At 39.2% G+C, this 16,202-nt stretch overlaps 1 protein-coding gene across 1 annotated transcript in view; it reads right to left on the minus strand.

The window, feature by feature from the left end:
• Positions 1 to 8,647: 8,647 nt before the first annotated feature.
• Positions 8,648 to 16,202, minus strand: part of MAP7D2 (MAP7 domain containing 2) — a gene marked incomplete at both ends in the record, with an annotated part of 87,005 nt that continues 79,450 nt past the window's right edge. Inside the window, 8 exons of the mRNA XM_080361748.1 lie at positions 8,648 to 8,897; positions 10,478 to 10,664; positions 11,372 to 11,450; positions 12,090 to 12,143; positions 13,386 to 13,490; positions 13,617 to 13,821; positions 15,150 to 15,276; positions 15,664 to 15,896. Coding sequence (XP_080217874.1) covers positions 8,648 to 8,897; positions 10,478 to 10,664; positions 11,372 to 11,450; positions 12,090 to 12,143; positions 13,386 to 13,490; positions 13,617 to 13,821; positions 15,150 to 15,276; positions 15,664 to 15,896 — 1,240 coding nt within the window. The remainder of the gene's footprint in view (positions 8,898 to 10,477; positions 10,665 to 11,371; positions 11,451 to 12,089; positions 12,144 to 13,385; positions 13,491 to 13,616; positions 13,822 to 15,149; positions 15,277 to 15,663; positions 15,897 to 16,202) is intronic.

Below are 16,202 nucleotides of genomic sequence, written 5' to 3' on the forward strand. Positions count from 1 at the left end.
GGCCAGCCTGTGGGGGGGGCTCAACCAGATAATGTGCTGTACAAGTTTGGCATAGCTCCTACAACAGGCGTGATAATCCCTGTATAGATAGTTACGGCTTCATTCACAAGACTGGGAAATTCAGACTAACAGAAAAATAAAATATTTGGGTTTACGCCAACTTCACCTGACATAGTGATCAGACACCTCACCTGAAGCAAGAACTGTTAAAAAAAAACCACCTATGGACAGTCCACCCCTAAGTGCATATGATAAACTTCTGCATTACATAAACTAAATTATTAATCTTCAGTATTAACCTCTTTATTAGAATTCTCCTCAGATGGTCTTGATCCAATATGCATTTATTCTGATGGATAGCCTTAAGAAAGTATACAAGGGTCTCAGTGGTTGGGACTATGTAGTCTAACAAAACAAGAACTTAAATACACTTTACAAATTAGAGTAATATTCAAAGAAGTGTCTATTATTAGTTCCACAGCATCATTATTTTTCACCTCTAAATTGTGAAGGCTATTCTGTTGCACAAGACTTGGCGTTTACTGCTTATTAAGACTAATTATTTTAATTTATTTCCATGTTTTTTTCTAATGAAGTATCATTAGAATACAGCGTAGCTTTCATATTCCTTTAATGTTTAATTTAGTAAACATTCCATTTGGAAAGAGCACGGTTGTATTTTGCATGCTAAATACTTGGAAATGATGAATGGAAGTCACCTAGAATTCAAAGGCAGAGACAAACCCTCGATAGCAGACAGATTCTGCTTATCTGTTCTTTCAGAAGGCATTGCGTTTTCCACATAAAACATTACTATTGGAGCTGAACTTTGCTGAACCGTATTATGTTAATATGTTTTTTAAAAGTAGAAATAAAGCTTTCCTTGGTCCCTGGCAAGGTGACTGTTCTCCACTGAGGTGGACCAGATAAATGAAATTAAAAGCTGTTTGTCGGGAGTGAGTTAGCTCGGTTGTTACACACCATTCATTGTGGTGTCTGCACAGAGCGCTCGTAAATGGTAACACAGGGGAGAAAGCACGACGGAGCAGTGAGAGAGGGTCTGGTGGAATCAACATCTCCAAAGGCAAGATCTGCCATCGAGAACTGCTGCCCAAGGGTAATCATGGTTTACCGGCCAACTTCTAAAGGGAAGTGTTTCGTTTGTACTTCGTTATCTTGTTACACCTCCTGATAAGACTTGCATGGCTTCATTGCTTTCATCTCTCCTTTTGGAGGAGAGTCACATTTATGCTTTCTTCTTATACTTCTTGTCCACCCCTACCCCTTAGCACAACCAGGCGATTTTTTTCTTCGAGTTTTATCAGAATAGTTTTGCCAAACCACAAAGCATGTCTCCTGTCTTGAAATGAAAGCAAGATGCCTAACTGTTTGCGAGCATGCTACTCATTTGCTTCTTCTAATAGAAAAAAAGATATTTCTATCATTCAGTGGAACAAAATTAGTTAAACCTCTGAGCCTCCAGCAAAGGCACATCAGCTGTTTGTTTTACTTTATAGAAACTGAGATACGGGTGCTTAGGACAACTCCTCAGGTTACTTGTCAAAACACCTTCAGATCTGTAACACCTCCTCTAAGGAAGGAAAGAATTTGATCCAGAAAAAAGCAAAACGACAATAACAACAAAACCACAAACAAAAACAAGTTGTAAGAACTTTCTTAAACAGCTTTCTGTGGAACAGCGATTCATTATTTTTTCAGTCTAGGCTCAGAGTAACAGATAACGATTCCCTATTTAATCGAGGAAATAAGTCCTACATTATTCAGCTTTGATATTAAAGGAAAACTGTGAAGTAATTGTTTAATTAAAACCTGAAGGAACATGAGAGGATGACTGACTGCATGACTTGGCTCTGGTAGTATCATCAAATTATTCTTTAAAGGGAGCCTTTAGCGGGGCTGGGCTCTCGTGACGTTACAATGTCCGTATGTTTTATTTATGAGGTTATAATGACTTTCCTGTAGCAACATGTGAACACTGCACTGTTGCCGCTAGGTGTAGAGCCTGTGTAAACTTGGGAGGCTTTTGGCAATGTACCAGTGAAAACAATCTCAGTGTATGAATTAACACCAATGTGTGACATAAATACAGTAACAGGATTTTTAAAGCAAAGGCTCTGAACCAGGCTTAGCACCCAAGTGGCCCCAGCAGATGAATTTGAGGAGGAAGGCAGAGGCACAGACAGGCTGCAGTTCTTCACCTGTGCAAGAACCACATCTTGGGAAGGGGAAATTGCAATGAAACAGCAAGATGGGGCATCGGAGGGGAGATCAAGTTTCAAAATGTCCAGCTTGACAGGACATTGTGGGCATGAGGGATGTTAATTTGTCTTAGAAATTTTAATGGTAATTACTTGGTAGTGAATATGTGCAAAGTACCTTAGCATTCTTCAGCGGCTGTTACCTTCACCCATCTGGCTTCCATCCCTCCTTCCATCAACTCATTTACTTAGCAAGCATTTACTTAGCATTTACATCCACCAGCAGTTTCACTGGCTACAGGACACCTTCTGCTCTTAACACCAGCACTGACCCAAGAACATCAGCATAAATTAACCTCGTAAAAACATGGGTTAGAAATGTAAGTATTTCTTGGCAAAAGGAAAGAAATTCTGGCCTGGTCTTCACCTAGGGAAGTTTTAGCTGTTTCTGACCAGGATTTTTTCACTGCCTGTGCCAGTGGTGTCTCATTGCTGTCTCCAACACACCACTGCAGATATTCAGTCCGCAAAAGACTCCTCAGGCTTTTTGTTTCTCTGCCAGCTGCGGTGCCAAGACTCTCTGTCCAGGAACTAAAAGAACAAACTCATTCCAGCAGGCGATGACCAGAATTTGTATTATTTGTACTTTTATTATTATTATTATTTGTGTATTTGAACTGATAAGAGGTTTAAGAAAAGAAGAAAAAGGAAAGAGGAGCGGATGAGAGTGAAAACTATTCCTGAGATTTCACACCAGGAAAATGAGTAACTCCATATAACTTATTGGTATAAACCCCCATAGCTCTGCCTATTTAAGGCACTAATAATATTTTAGATAACGTTGTCACATATTTTAAAAGAGAGAAATTATTCTTAAAAGGGATGTGTGAACATAATGTTAATATGGTGTTACAGATATTGCCCTGATCCTGCTTATTGTGCTGCTCATGTATTGAATTTGGTGAGAGTGGCTGTTATTTCTAGGAAAAAAAAAAGAGGGAATACTGTCAGAGTAATTCTTCTTATAGGGAGCATCTCTCACACCTATTATTTTTTTTCTCCAATTATGTAATTTTAGGTTCTTGTGTCTATTCCTGTACAACATCAATCACCTACAATTGCCATTGGCTTCCAGTTATTCCTTTTAGACACGGCAAGAAGACATGAGTGATAATGCAAAGCTTCTGGTTTGAGCTATATACATAACTATTTTAAAAGATTATTCTTAAAGCAAGGACTTCATAGAGCATGCAGCACATTGCTTACCATTTCTTTCTGTTCACTGAACCTCTCCTGCATCACAGTTGTTTTTTCTCTGGCAATCACTAAGGTTTGATTTCAGCAGGGATACAAATCTGGTTTCGTAAAGCTGCCAAGCAAACATCACACACTAGTTTTCAGAGCATTTATTTTGATCCTGAAAATTGCAGGTCTCAGGTAATCATCAAACCCCCTAGTTTAAAAACATTACCACCTCAGTCTTGAGTCATTAGAAATACTACAAAACCTATTATTGTACTTTGGTACTACAAGCTCGAGAACAAGGCAACTCAGAAGCAAGTGTCAAAAATTACTCTGGTGGTCAAGAAACCATTTTCTTTTCCTTTATGTCATTATTTTAAAAGCTTAAACATCCTTTCTCTTAGTGTTTCCACCTGCAATTTTAAGGGCTTTTACACTTAACATATTGCTTGAACAGACAAGTTAAACTGGCTGAGTGAATAGCATCATCTGCTCTTCAGCTGCAGGAGATCATAGGAGAAGATAAATGATGGGATTAAGAAGTGGTGGAGAAACGAACATTGTGGTTTGTGGTGCTCTGGACTGGTGCTATTGCCACTAACAACAATAACAAAACCGCATCTGAATATCTTACGGCTTCTATTATTTTTAAGTGTATGTATGCTGGAGAGATGGAATGAGGTAAAGCTTGTTTTTCTTAAGATTAAAAAGAAAATCCAGAGAAAATTGCATTCACTCATAGTCTACATTATGTTTTCCAGATTTTAGCATAGTGGCCCAGCTGTAATCATTTTTTTTTCAGAATTTGATATTGATACTGAAAACTAACACCCCCAAATGTCAGGTAACTGACTTTCATATATATTTGCATACATGGAAGTAGCATAGGTGAACAACCACTCCCCATGTTATTTCTGGAGGCAACCAAGAGCTTGAACAGTAATGTTTTAAAAAGAGAGCAAAGACAGTTTTTCAGTCTCCCCATGGTTCTTGCAGAGGGAAGAAGGGAGCAGGAGTAAGGAAGAAGTCCCACTGGCCACTAAAGAAGGAGAAGGATCAGTGTATCCCCATGGATGCCTTTGTGTGCAGGACATGGGCCATGGCTTGGAGCAAAGCAGCTGCAGACCTCACAGAGTAAATAGCTTTCAGCTCTTGAGTATTAAATTGTGTACATGTAAATATGGGGAAGGGACCACAGTTTAAACCTGTCCTGCCAGGATTTGCAGCCTGCCTTGCAGCGCTGAAGCCCTGGAGGTGTCCTGGGACCCTGGGGCTCCCCTGACCGGCTGTGACTGATGCTGAAGGCCACCGTGCTACCCCGGGCACATGGTGTTGTGCAGCAGCAGGAGCTACAGTGCCACACTGCTCATGCTTGGATTACAAGTGGGGTGGTGGCAGGGGCACCCCAGCTGTCCCTGGGACTGCGGTGGGGTGGGAAGTGAGGAGAGGTGCTGCTCTCTTTGAGAGGCGGCAGAGGGAAGATTCCCTGTCCCGCCAGCTCGAGTAGCAGCCTGTGCTATTACTGTTGCTTTCTCACACGCCTAATTTGTACAATTATAAGAGAGAGGATGATTTCACCCCCTTCTCACCCTTAATCACTAGATGAAAATGCAGCCTGGGGGTCCAGATCCGCCCCTCACTGATGCCTTTTTGTTTTGAAATGAACTTGCTGGGGAGCCTGGAGGTCTGCTCAGGGCTTTGGCTGGGGCCTCAAACAAGCTTTGGGTGTCATCTCCCAGGGCAACACCACAGAAAGTCCCAAACATAATCAGAGTGCTATAGTGTGATGCCCAATTACCTCACGTGTGCTATGTATTTATGTATTAGAAACTTACTAATAGTTATACCAGTTATTGAAAATAAATCTGGGAAAGGACAGTAGCAGTGCCTGATTCTTCCTGGTGTGTACAATCCTGTTTGGAGGTCACTTATAAAAGTAATCTGAAAAAAAAAAAATCCATTCATCCATTTATAAAAATCCATTCAAGGATCACCACTCTACTATTTTTTTTTCTCCTTACTGCTTCTCACAGCTCAATTCTCAAGTGCTTTACAGAAGAAAAGCTCTACCAAGGACTTGTGTGAATCAGTAGTGATCCTTCACCACAGTTTCAAGACCACTGGCAAATGAAAAGTAAAGCTCATTGCACTGACTTGAGGCACAGCAGCAAACACTAATATTGGTATGAAGAAGTTACATCATCAAAAGCAAAAAGTAGAAGCGATTTAACCTTATCGTGCTTCCTTTAATCTTCATAAATAATTAAGTGGACAAATCACATGAATGACTGAATGTATTAATAAACTTCATAATGAAATTAGGTTCTCGCATTTTTAATTTTCAATTGAAGTTCTGATTTTTTTTTTCTAAAGTTAAAATTGTAGAACCTTTTCCCCCAGTGTTTCACTAGAGAACTGACAGCAGCTCCAGGCTGGACACTTTCTAAGCAGCAGTACATGCATGTAGCTGGAGCAGAAGTTCAGCATTTATGTTACAGGTCCCCTTACAGAACAGCCTTTGCACACTCAGCAGACCAGTGTCTACCAGCCACGGCTCCCACGTTTTCTCTTCCTTGTTTTCTTTGCCAAGTGGTATCCCAGACAGCAGAAGCTGGGGCTGCAAACTGGCTTGTTTGCTGTCACTAGCACCGTGGCTGCCAGTTTGGAAGCCCCTCACCTTAAGGCTCTTCTGCCACCAGTCTTCATGTCTTCTGTATATTTGCAAGACCTCAGAAAGCAAATTAGTATATGGCAAAGGAAACAAAGGTGAAATATTTTGAGGCTCTGACAACCACTCCTTCATTCAGGTTTATATCCTGCCCTTCAGAAAACACCTCAGAAACACATTAACATACATGCATTTTTAAATTAGTCACATTTTTGCTGCAAGCAAAAGAAGGCTAAGAAGCAAGTTAGATTCATAAATGAAAATGTATTTCACCTTTATACATGCTATACATGTCATGCAAATACAGAAATCTACAGGTTTTACAATGACACCATAATAAAATATAATGTGACATTTGTCAAACACAACGTAGCACAGCAAAACAAGCTGGTTTTGTTTGTTTATTATTTAGGAAATAGATGAAGGACTACTTTGGAAGACACAGTACCATGCTACAGCTTACTGCACAGTCAAAAGAAAGGATTTTCCTGAAGTACACTAACATAAATAGAGCTGGATTGCTGTAGGTATGATTTCTTTATACATTGCGCATAGTGTCATCAGTTACTTTCCCGTTGCTGGCTTTAAAAAGCACAAGAACGGGGCTACAACTGAGCTCAAGCTACGCTGTGAACTTCCTTTAAATGTGAAAAAGAAGGAAAATTTAAAAAAAGAAAGAAGCCAACCTCCCACCCCAAGTTTTCCCTTCTTTTGTGTAAGTTTCCATAGAGAGTTGTATTTATGATTTCTTCTTATAAGGAACTGGACAAATGTGTCCTCAAAGCAGAACATGATTTCACATAAAGTTATCATCGTTCACCAACAGAAGTTAACACTGTATGGCACATAACGAGTCTAGACATCACACATCCTGATGTGAGGTTTTCCATACAGATGCTCACAGCCTGTTAAGGGGGGCAGCAGCGCTCCCCATGGGTGCCCCGGCCTTCGTATTTCTGCTGCAATGTTGGCACGTTGTTTTGCTGAGGACTAGGATCTTGCTGCGTTGAGCCTATAAGAAGCCCAAATACTTCTCTTTCACGTGATAGAAAGCCTGCTGGTATTATTAATCAAGTGTCTGCATCTTCCATGATTAATGTGTTATCTCACCCCCGACCGCTCACTCGGATCTACTACAGCTATACTATATATATATTAAGGGATTATACTAGGCATTTTGCCAACTTTGTTTACAGGTGTTACACAAGTATGGTTTCAAACACATAATTGATAGTCGCTCCTGGACTAATTAATATTAACCAGTAAGTGCCACTAGTGACTAAAAGTGTCAATGTAACCCTAACAGGATAACTCCCACACTCCACAGGCAGTAAGAAGGCTCTTCGGGTTCCAGCAGCTGTGTATTTTTCAAGACTCTTCAGCTATCATTTTGAATTATACACCTGCATAAAAGTTGCCAATAACCGCTTATTAAAGACAAAAAAAGATAGGCACAAAACTAGAGTACAGAATATTATTTCATTTCAATGCACTGTGGGCAAACCTCATCATTATTTACAAGAAAAAGATGTCTAAATAGGTGTATGATAAAGTTTAAGGAAGAAACATTTGAAAATAAAACACACAAGTAAAGATCACAGTGAAGTGTTGAGATGAATTTTAAATTAAAAGAAGAAATAAGTGCCTTATTAGCAGCTAAAGCTCAAATTCTAATGCACACTCAGTCTTCCCTAAACCCACTGAGGCTCTAGATCACTGGCTTCTGCCAAAAGCAGCCAGCTATTCAACATATTCCCCAGGAAGACAAAGTTATATTCAGCTCTGATTATTTGAAATCCAGTGTTCAACGACTGCAGAAGCTTTTTCAAGTGACAAGCTCATATTTTACTGCCAGTAGCATCACAGGGATATATATCCTCCACAAATTGCTACCTCTGTCAATCAAAAAGAGAGAGAGAAGAATATCAAGTCAGCTATGCAACTTACATGACCTCAGTTTTGTCATTTAGAATACACTCTTCCAAAAAAATCAACTGTGCTTTGAAACTGTCACTAAAGCCTACTATGCTTTTTTCATATTGTTTGCAGACATTCCAGGATAAGTGATTCTACACTGTGCTGCAAGGATTTACAGCAGCAGCAAAGAATAAGCAGCAACAATAACTACCATTTTCTAGGCTGCCCCCCTTTTAACTGTTTCCTTCATGCAAATGGGCTACAAAGACTTAAAAGAAAGGTATTGCATTGAAGAAAAAAAAGCAACTGTGGTCACTATATTTGGAATGGATCAAGGAAATGCTTCCATTTACTAGATACTTCCAGTCTCTATTATATATGCTCAGTGCATATACGATGCTGATTTACACAGAGCTGCAAATATGAAGGATTAGGATACATTTAAATGTCTAGGGGACCAGCTTTCTACCTTTCTCCACATATGCTGTTTACAACTCTGATATTTTTCTGGGAAGCTCATAGGTAATCACAACAATTTATCATATCTAAGATGTTTATCACAATACTGTACCTTTATCTGTTCTGCTGAAAAGCAAGGTTGTCAACAGATAGAATTAAGTGTATTTTCCTGTCCTGGACTGTTAAATCCCTCAATCAGGTTTTTGTTACAGTCATCTAGGCTAATGGTGTCACTGGACATCTTGGAGTAGGTAGCTTGGCCTGTGAAATCCAAGAGATCTTCAAGAGCCTTGGCATTACTTGTCCCATTTTGGTCCAAAGAAACACCGGGCATGAGTTCATTCATGGGTGAATATTCGGGGATAGAGATAAGTTCTTCTTTTGAAACTGGGCTATATAAAAGACAAAAAAAAATACAACAACAAAAATGCAGAATAAGAAGTGTGTAACTTTTCACTAAGCAACAACCAAATGAATCTTCTTGACCGTCCAAAAACTACTATTTATCTTAAGGCCAGCCGAAGCAAACCTTTACCTAGAATATGTCTCAATCCAAACAAAAAAAGGTTGCCCTGTTCAGGATGGAAAGTCATATCTAATCCATATTCCTTAAAGATTAAGGTCTGTGGTAGCTGTGTGATGTCAATACATCTCTTAAAAAACACATTTCTGGTAGTTCACTGCCAAGTCATTATTTCAGTCCCTGCACCATTCCCTTACTTGTTTATTGCATCGTGGAAATTATTGTCCTGACCCTGCAAGCATTTACCTAAAGCACTCACACTTTGCAAATTAAATAAAAAGTTGTTTCTTATGACCTTATGATATACTTCAGACATAAAAGTCCTATAATGTAATTTAGGAAGTGCTGCAGCCAGCTGATGCTTTGCTGACACTAGTAAGGCTAGTGCTTTCCAGTTTGGAGAGGAAGGATTTCACAAAGATTTCTAAAACCATGAAGGGGTGGTAGTTAAGTTGAGGGCAAAACTACTGTGCATCAAATCCCACAACACAAAACCTGGAGGGTGCCAAATGACACTGATAAGAGACTGGGTTTAACACAGATCAGCAGGTTGAAAAAGGAGTTGGATAAACTCATGGGCCACAAGTCCCTCAGTGGATATTTCTAAGGGCAAGGCAGAGTTGCATCCTCTGACATCCCTAACGTAACACTGCTGTGTGGTCTTGGACTGCAGCAAGTGGTGGGCTCAGGTGCTCTCCCTATCTAGGTTTTCTTACTGATACTCTCCGAGACCAAATAACGGGCTAGATGGACATCTGGTCTGTCCCAGTGGGGCATTTCTTGCATATTTATGTGGATTTACTGTAAATACTGGAATGGTGTGAGAGGTTAATTTGGCTTGCTGATTAAGGAAGCACTGTATAAACATTCCATGTTCGAGATTCAGACCTAGCTTTCTCATAGTAGCCTTAAATTACCAACTTCCTTCTTTCCTGCAGGCCCTTCCATCAAAATCCAACAGTAGTTAATATACACACAGCTATTTACTCATTTCCATATATTTTTTTCCAGTTAAGTACTTAAAATAAGTTAATGATATTCTTTATTCTGCTTATAAGGAGGGAGAAAAGCTCATGTATCATAGCTAGGCAGTCTTGACACAAATTTAAAAAAAATGGTGACATCTGACAATATCTACAGTAGCTATTTTCACAGAACAATCTGAAAGGTTTGGGCAAACTTGTATGGAATCCATAAGTAAGGACTACAGAAGGATTTCAGAGCTTCCCTCCCCTTGCCAAATATGTAAGAGTGAGATGGGGTCCTGTTGTCTCATGTCTGAAACAAACAGTTTGCATCTTGACAGGAGTGGAGTAAGGAGACATCTGACTGCCCCGTTGTGGGGTAGGTGAGAAGTAAAGCAGTAAAGTATTAACAAATAAGCAGAAAATTCTTGAGTGTGTCTAGCATATGACTTCTACGATTTCTATTGGCAGATACAGTCTGTACCTCACATCCATGGACTGAACCTCATCCGCTGAATCTTCCATGCTGTTAGATTTCCCATCAACAGCTTCCAGCTGAATAAGTCCTGGAACTGACTGTAGTCCATTAGCAACTACATCTTGGGAAGGGATTACAGAGGCAGTACTTTCTAAGCTTTTATTTTTCAGGCAGGTTGCCAGTCCATTGATCTCTACAAAAGGAAGTTAGAAATTACGACAGTAGCAACTTCTTTATTTAAATAGTTTTTAAAAAAATTACAAACGCTTTTAAATTACAGATTGAATAGAAAAGAAGACTGACAATGCAGTAGGACTCAGTTTCATCTATGACTCATCATACTATACCGTCAATCTCTTTTCCACTCTAAAATTGCTTGTTATGCTACATCTTTTAAATTTGAGGAAATGGGAAGAGAATATATTATCTTTTATTTCATGTACTGAAAGCTTTAGCCTGGGGAAGTAAACAAAATATAGATAAATGCCAGATATGTATATTTTCTTTAATAATTCTTTAAATACATATGCTTTGTCAAGTCAAATTAAATGTAAGATTTAGAGCAATGTTATAAAAATCTTGCAAGTTTGGTTGTGTGCAAAAAATTTTCTGTCTACAAAATTCAAAGGTAGACTGCAGCAACCAAACCTACTGGCAGACTGGAACTTCTCATTTACAGAAATGCTATGTCAGGTACTAAATGGAGGAGAAACTTTATTCTGCTTACGTGGCAAAATAAAGCTGAGTCTCCAGTTTCTAACATTTGTCACTGATGCAAATTTAGCTGTTCTTTTTGAGACGAAAGCAGAGAACTTGTGATAATACACAGGGCTCTGAGATTACAAAACTCTGAAAAGAACTACCTGTGAAAACAGGTCAGAAAAATATGGCAATTTTTACCTGTCTGGTTGAGAACAAGGGTCTTTGGTTGTTTTTCCACATTCAAAGTTGATGGTACCTCCAGTTTTGGCTCTTCTTTCTGTAAACAAGTAATGAGACAACTGCATTAGATAAAGGACTGCTAACATCACGGCACTGATGGGACTCAAAACTTGTGAGACTGCCCAGGGCCACAGGGTGGTCAAAGATCATCAACAGCAAGAGAGGAATTTTTTCTTCCTTTTTACTTAGGCATAAGATTTGTTTTATTTTATTTTACTTCAAAAAAGAAAACATTCTCTGAAAGTAACAGAAGAAACAGTTTCCTTAGCAGAAAACTTAGAAGTGGAAACTTGACTCTCTGTCACTTCCTAGCAGGACACAACGGCCTTGTTCTCAATCCTACATTCCTGGCAGGCTTAATACGGAAAGCTCAGTAACTAATTCACTGGTATAAAGCAGGAGAAGATACATCACAGCAGCAAACATTACAGCTCCAGCATCCAGGAATGGGCTCTTGTCACCTTGCTAGATAGGGAGGAAGGTAAGCTGCATAAAGCTGCATCTCTGTAGCAGTGGCACAATAACTGTGACACAGCAACAGTCATTCTCGGTTTGAAATGCAACTAAGATTTGGGTGCAGAGAGTACTTAAGTACACCTAACAGGGAGCTACTCTAGAATTTAATTTTCCTATATGGGTAATAAAACACCCCCTGCAATCACACACTGTTTCATACCTTTATTTCTGGTGTTTCACTCCTCCTTGTTCTCTTCATTATTTCATCTATTCTCTAGAATTCAAAATAAATTGAAGGATGAGAAGGCAGACAGAATATTTAATACAAGAAACTGATAAAGGAGAAAAAAGACAGAAAGAAAAACTTCTATCTACTATCATGGCCTCATCCCTGCCTGTCTTGAAAGATAGAGAATAAGAAAAATGAAGAAAACAAAAGACAAAAACCACCCTGGAGCTGGCTTTCCCGTATCAGATCTCACAGAACATGGCTTTCTCAGTAGACACAATTTAGAGACAACCATTTTAATACTAGGTGTTTGCAGTTATGAGTTGTGCTCAGCTCTGGAACGATGTTTACTTAAAACCAACAGCTATTATTTTCATCTAGTTGCTTTTCCAGTTATTTCCATATAGTTCCTTTAAAAATAGTTAGGCTTTTTGGAATAGAAGAGTAAATAAAATGAAGTTATTCTTGCTGGAAATATGTAAGGCAATATTCTAAAATACCTTTTTTTTCTTCTTTGTTAATTTAAAAAAAAAAATCTCTCAACAAACCTTTTGTCTCTGCACTAGTGTGAAAGGAAACTATTTCAGATTTAAAGACACTTTGGTTTCACATTCTAATCTGCAATACGCCTCCAGCTCAGTGGTAAACAGTTAAAAATAACATACTGGAACAACATATATGGAAAGACGACCTTTTATAACCAGACAGAGGTTCTGCAGCTCTCCTGCTGTTCTCTCTTTCCTGCCACAGAGCTGCAGATAAAGCTACTAAAATATGCAGCTCCAGCCATTCCCTTGTGTGGCAGCGGCCAGACAGCCCTGCTGCCTCTGCATGACACAGCCAGAGACAAGCCAGGTGGGAGAAAACCTGTTTGTTAATGACATTCACTTTCTCAATTAAAGACATGGGGCTTCTGTTGAGTAAGTTTTAAAACAAAGTCACTCATGTTTCTGAATAGTCTGTGATGTCCTGGGTTGGGCAGCAATCGATGTTTGCCTTGGCTTGCCATTCCCTGCTTGTCTCAGGCATTTAACTCTGTGGGTAGAGGCTAATTCTGTGTTTGTTCAGTGCCTTGCAGAAGGTCACTTGCCTTCGGCAATTCCACTTTGTTATAAATCTTGATGTCTGCACTCCCCTAACATGCAAGTAGCAAATACTAAAGTTAGGCATAAATATTAATCTGTAAGCCCCCCAGATTATTATTTCTACATACTACTGGGTACTGTCTGGGTTATGTATTTAAGCAAGAAATGTAACAATTATCTTAAATGAGACGCAAATATCTACCTTCTTCCGCTCCAGTCTTTCTTGCTCTATTTGCTGCATGATTTGTTCCCTTTCAAGACGAAGTTGTTCAGCTGCCTCACGGGCTTTGATTTCAGCTTCTTCTCTCTAATTAAAATTTGTAAAATACGATAAGGACATTATTTATTTCAGGTAGATTACCAGATGCTATAAAGTATTTATTTATATGTATATATGTACATAAAGTTTCACATTTGTGTTTTGAGATGGTACCTGTTTCTCAAGTTTGGCTTGGAGCTCTTTTTCTTGCTTTTCTTTTAGCATTTGTTCTTCCTCAGCTCTTCGCCTGGCTTCCTCTTCTGCCTTTTTCCTAGCTGCTGCTTCTTCACGTTTTCTTTCCTCTTCCTTCTTACGAGCCTCTTCCTCTAGACGAAGTCTTTCTTCTTCTGCCTTTCTTTTTTGTTCTTCTCTTTCGAGCCTGCAAAAAATACAATAGTACGTTTTAAAGGTTTCACCTTTAGCATGAATGCTATGGAATGCATGGCATGCAATCCGCACTATCTGATAATACATGCATCAATGCACAATTTTGTAAAAAAAGCCAAGATATGGCAAAGAGTTTGAGCACATGCTCAGAATTCAGGTTGCTACCAAACTTTTATTCCAATCTTATTTTCACTGCCTAAAATATTTAATAGAAGTTATAATTTCTCTTGAAAAAACATGTGTGATCAAAGAAAAAGAAAATATTTCCATTCTAGCTTCAATTACAGGTTCAGTAATAAAAGTAAGTTTCAGTAATAAACACACTGCTCTTTCCCTCTGCTTCATATCCAAAATGCTGGTATCTGTTAACAACTAAGTAATTTTTTCCTTCATTTCAGCTGAAGACAAACAGATTGGATGAGTAGCAGCAAACAAAGTCCACAAAACACAGTCATATACTAGAAAGAGTGGGTCTAAATTCCACCTGTGTTGTTTCCCTGGGCCACCCAGGGACATCATGCTCCCTTGTGACCACATTCAAGAGCTGCTTTGACAACCAGTCATTCTTATCTTGCATATCAGAGATTCAGGAAATAGCTCCATTAGGTCAAACTGGCAGGTGCTGGTGATTTCCACCCCACCCTCCTGCCATGTTTTCAATAAGAACAGCCAAATCTGAATTTAGATATGCAGAGTTAGTGATTTAATATTACGGGCTTCAAGGAAGGGCATGATTTATTGACATTTGCAACCAGCATCCAATGTGGAAAACAACCTAAAAACTCGCTCTTGGTACAGAGCCATAATTTCACTGCTTAGACACAGCAACACTCATTGTGCCCACCCTCTTAAAGGGCTTGACCGCCTGGAACAGAGCTGTCCCAGAGATTAACTTCATTTTAATCTGCTGAATGACACAAGTCTTTCCATTTAAGGCATGCAGTACTACTGCAAGACTGTTTCTTCTACATGAACTAGCTCATTTAAAACTGCCTCAAATGTTTGGGGTTTTTTTTTTTACAACGTAATATAGTTCAGGTATGTCCACACTGCAGTGTCCAGTACACTGCAGTGTGGACATATCTGAAGTATCTGGATGAGTAATGGTTTATTCTGTCTTCTTAAAGAGGACAAATGATTATTTTCTAACTTCACTAGTCATAAAGACTGCAAAAGATACTAATGAATTATAAGTTTGAGTTTAAAGAAATTAACACATGTAAGCTCCCACCTTGATACTAAAACTACTGCAGTTTCAAGCATCTTCAAAGATACTGGTTAAATTACTAGCTAGTAACTTTCACAAGCCAATAGAGATACCTCTCCCGTTCTTCTCTTTCCTGCCTCTCCCTTTCTTCTTGTTCTTTTTGCAGGCGGGCCTGTCGTCTTTTTTCAGCTAGAATTTTTGAGGCTTCTTCTGCATCAGTTGTTCCTGCTGTGATCTTCCCTGGGAGAAGAGAACCAAGGGTGGAAAGTCAAGCAGGGAACAAAAAAGTGCCAAACACTTCCACACTAGCACAGAGAGTGAAACAGGCCTGGTTCACGCTGCTGTAACACCTTTGTTTTTCAAAAGCATATCTCAGCGTTTTCAGCAGATAAAATATGGGATAGGTAAGGGCATCCCTGGATTTCAGCATTTTCCCATCCTCATTAACATGTTTTTCATACATGGGTAAGCCTGCCAAAAACTCTACATCTATCGGTTTCAGTATGCACCCTTACACATTCTCATAAGCCTATGACTGAGCAGCTTCATGAAAAGAACAAGTCATCACTATTTAAAAGCCTCAGGGACTCATGATATCTTGCAATATCTTCTTCCAGTAAGACTCACCTTCGTTATTTTCAGTCTTCCCTGCAGAAGGCACGTGCTTCTCAGAAGCCACCTGGCCTGCCTCATCAGTGCGAGCTCCCGGGGACTTCTGATGACTGACGTTTTCTTTCTCCTTGTCTGCTTTCTTTTTAGGAGTTTCCTGATTGAGATTAGAAGTGGCACGATGCTTCACAGGAGAAGCTGGATATTGTTTGGCATTTTTAGGAGACTGAGGATAAGTCTTTGCAACTGTCCTGGATGAGGGAAAGCAAAAAAACAAAAAAAATCAAAACAGGCCATATGTTACACAGCCTGGAACCAAACTCCATCTTCACATATAATGTTCTTCTTTCTTGGCTCCGGTTACATAGGTATATCAGCTGTTTTACACAATACTGCATAGAAACCACCTGGATGCAAGCAATCAGAACCTGAAATGCAGGGAATGGGCAGGCAAGTGCAAATGATTACAGAAAATTCTAATTTCAAAAAACTAATAATATTGTCCAAGTTGTAGGCAAGAGATATGAAATCAGGGACTACCTAAACCAATTACTTTA

Source organism: Nesoenas mayeri (assembly GCF_963082525.1).
Source record: "Nesoenas mayeri genome assembly, chromosome: 1".
NCBI lineage: Eukaryota > Metazoa > Chordata > Aves > Columbiformes > Columbidae > Nesoenas > Nesoenas mayeri.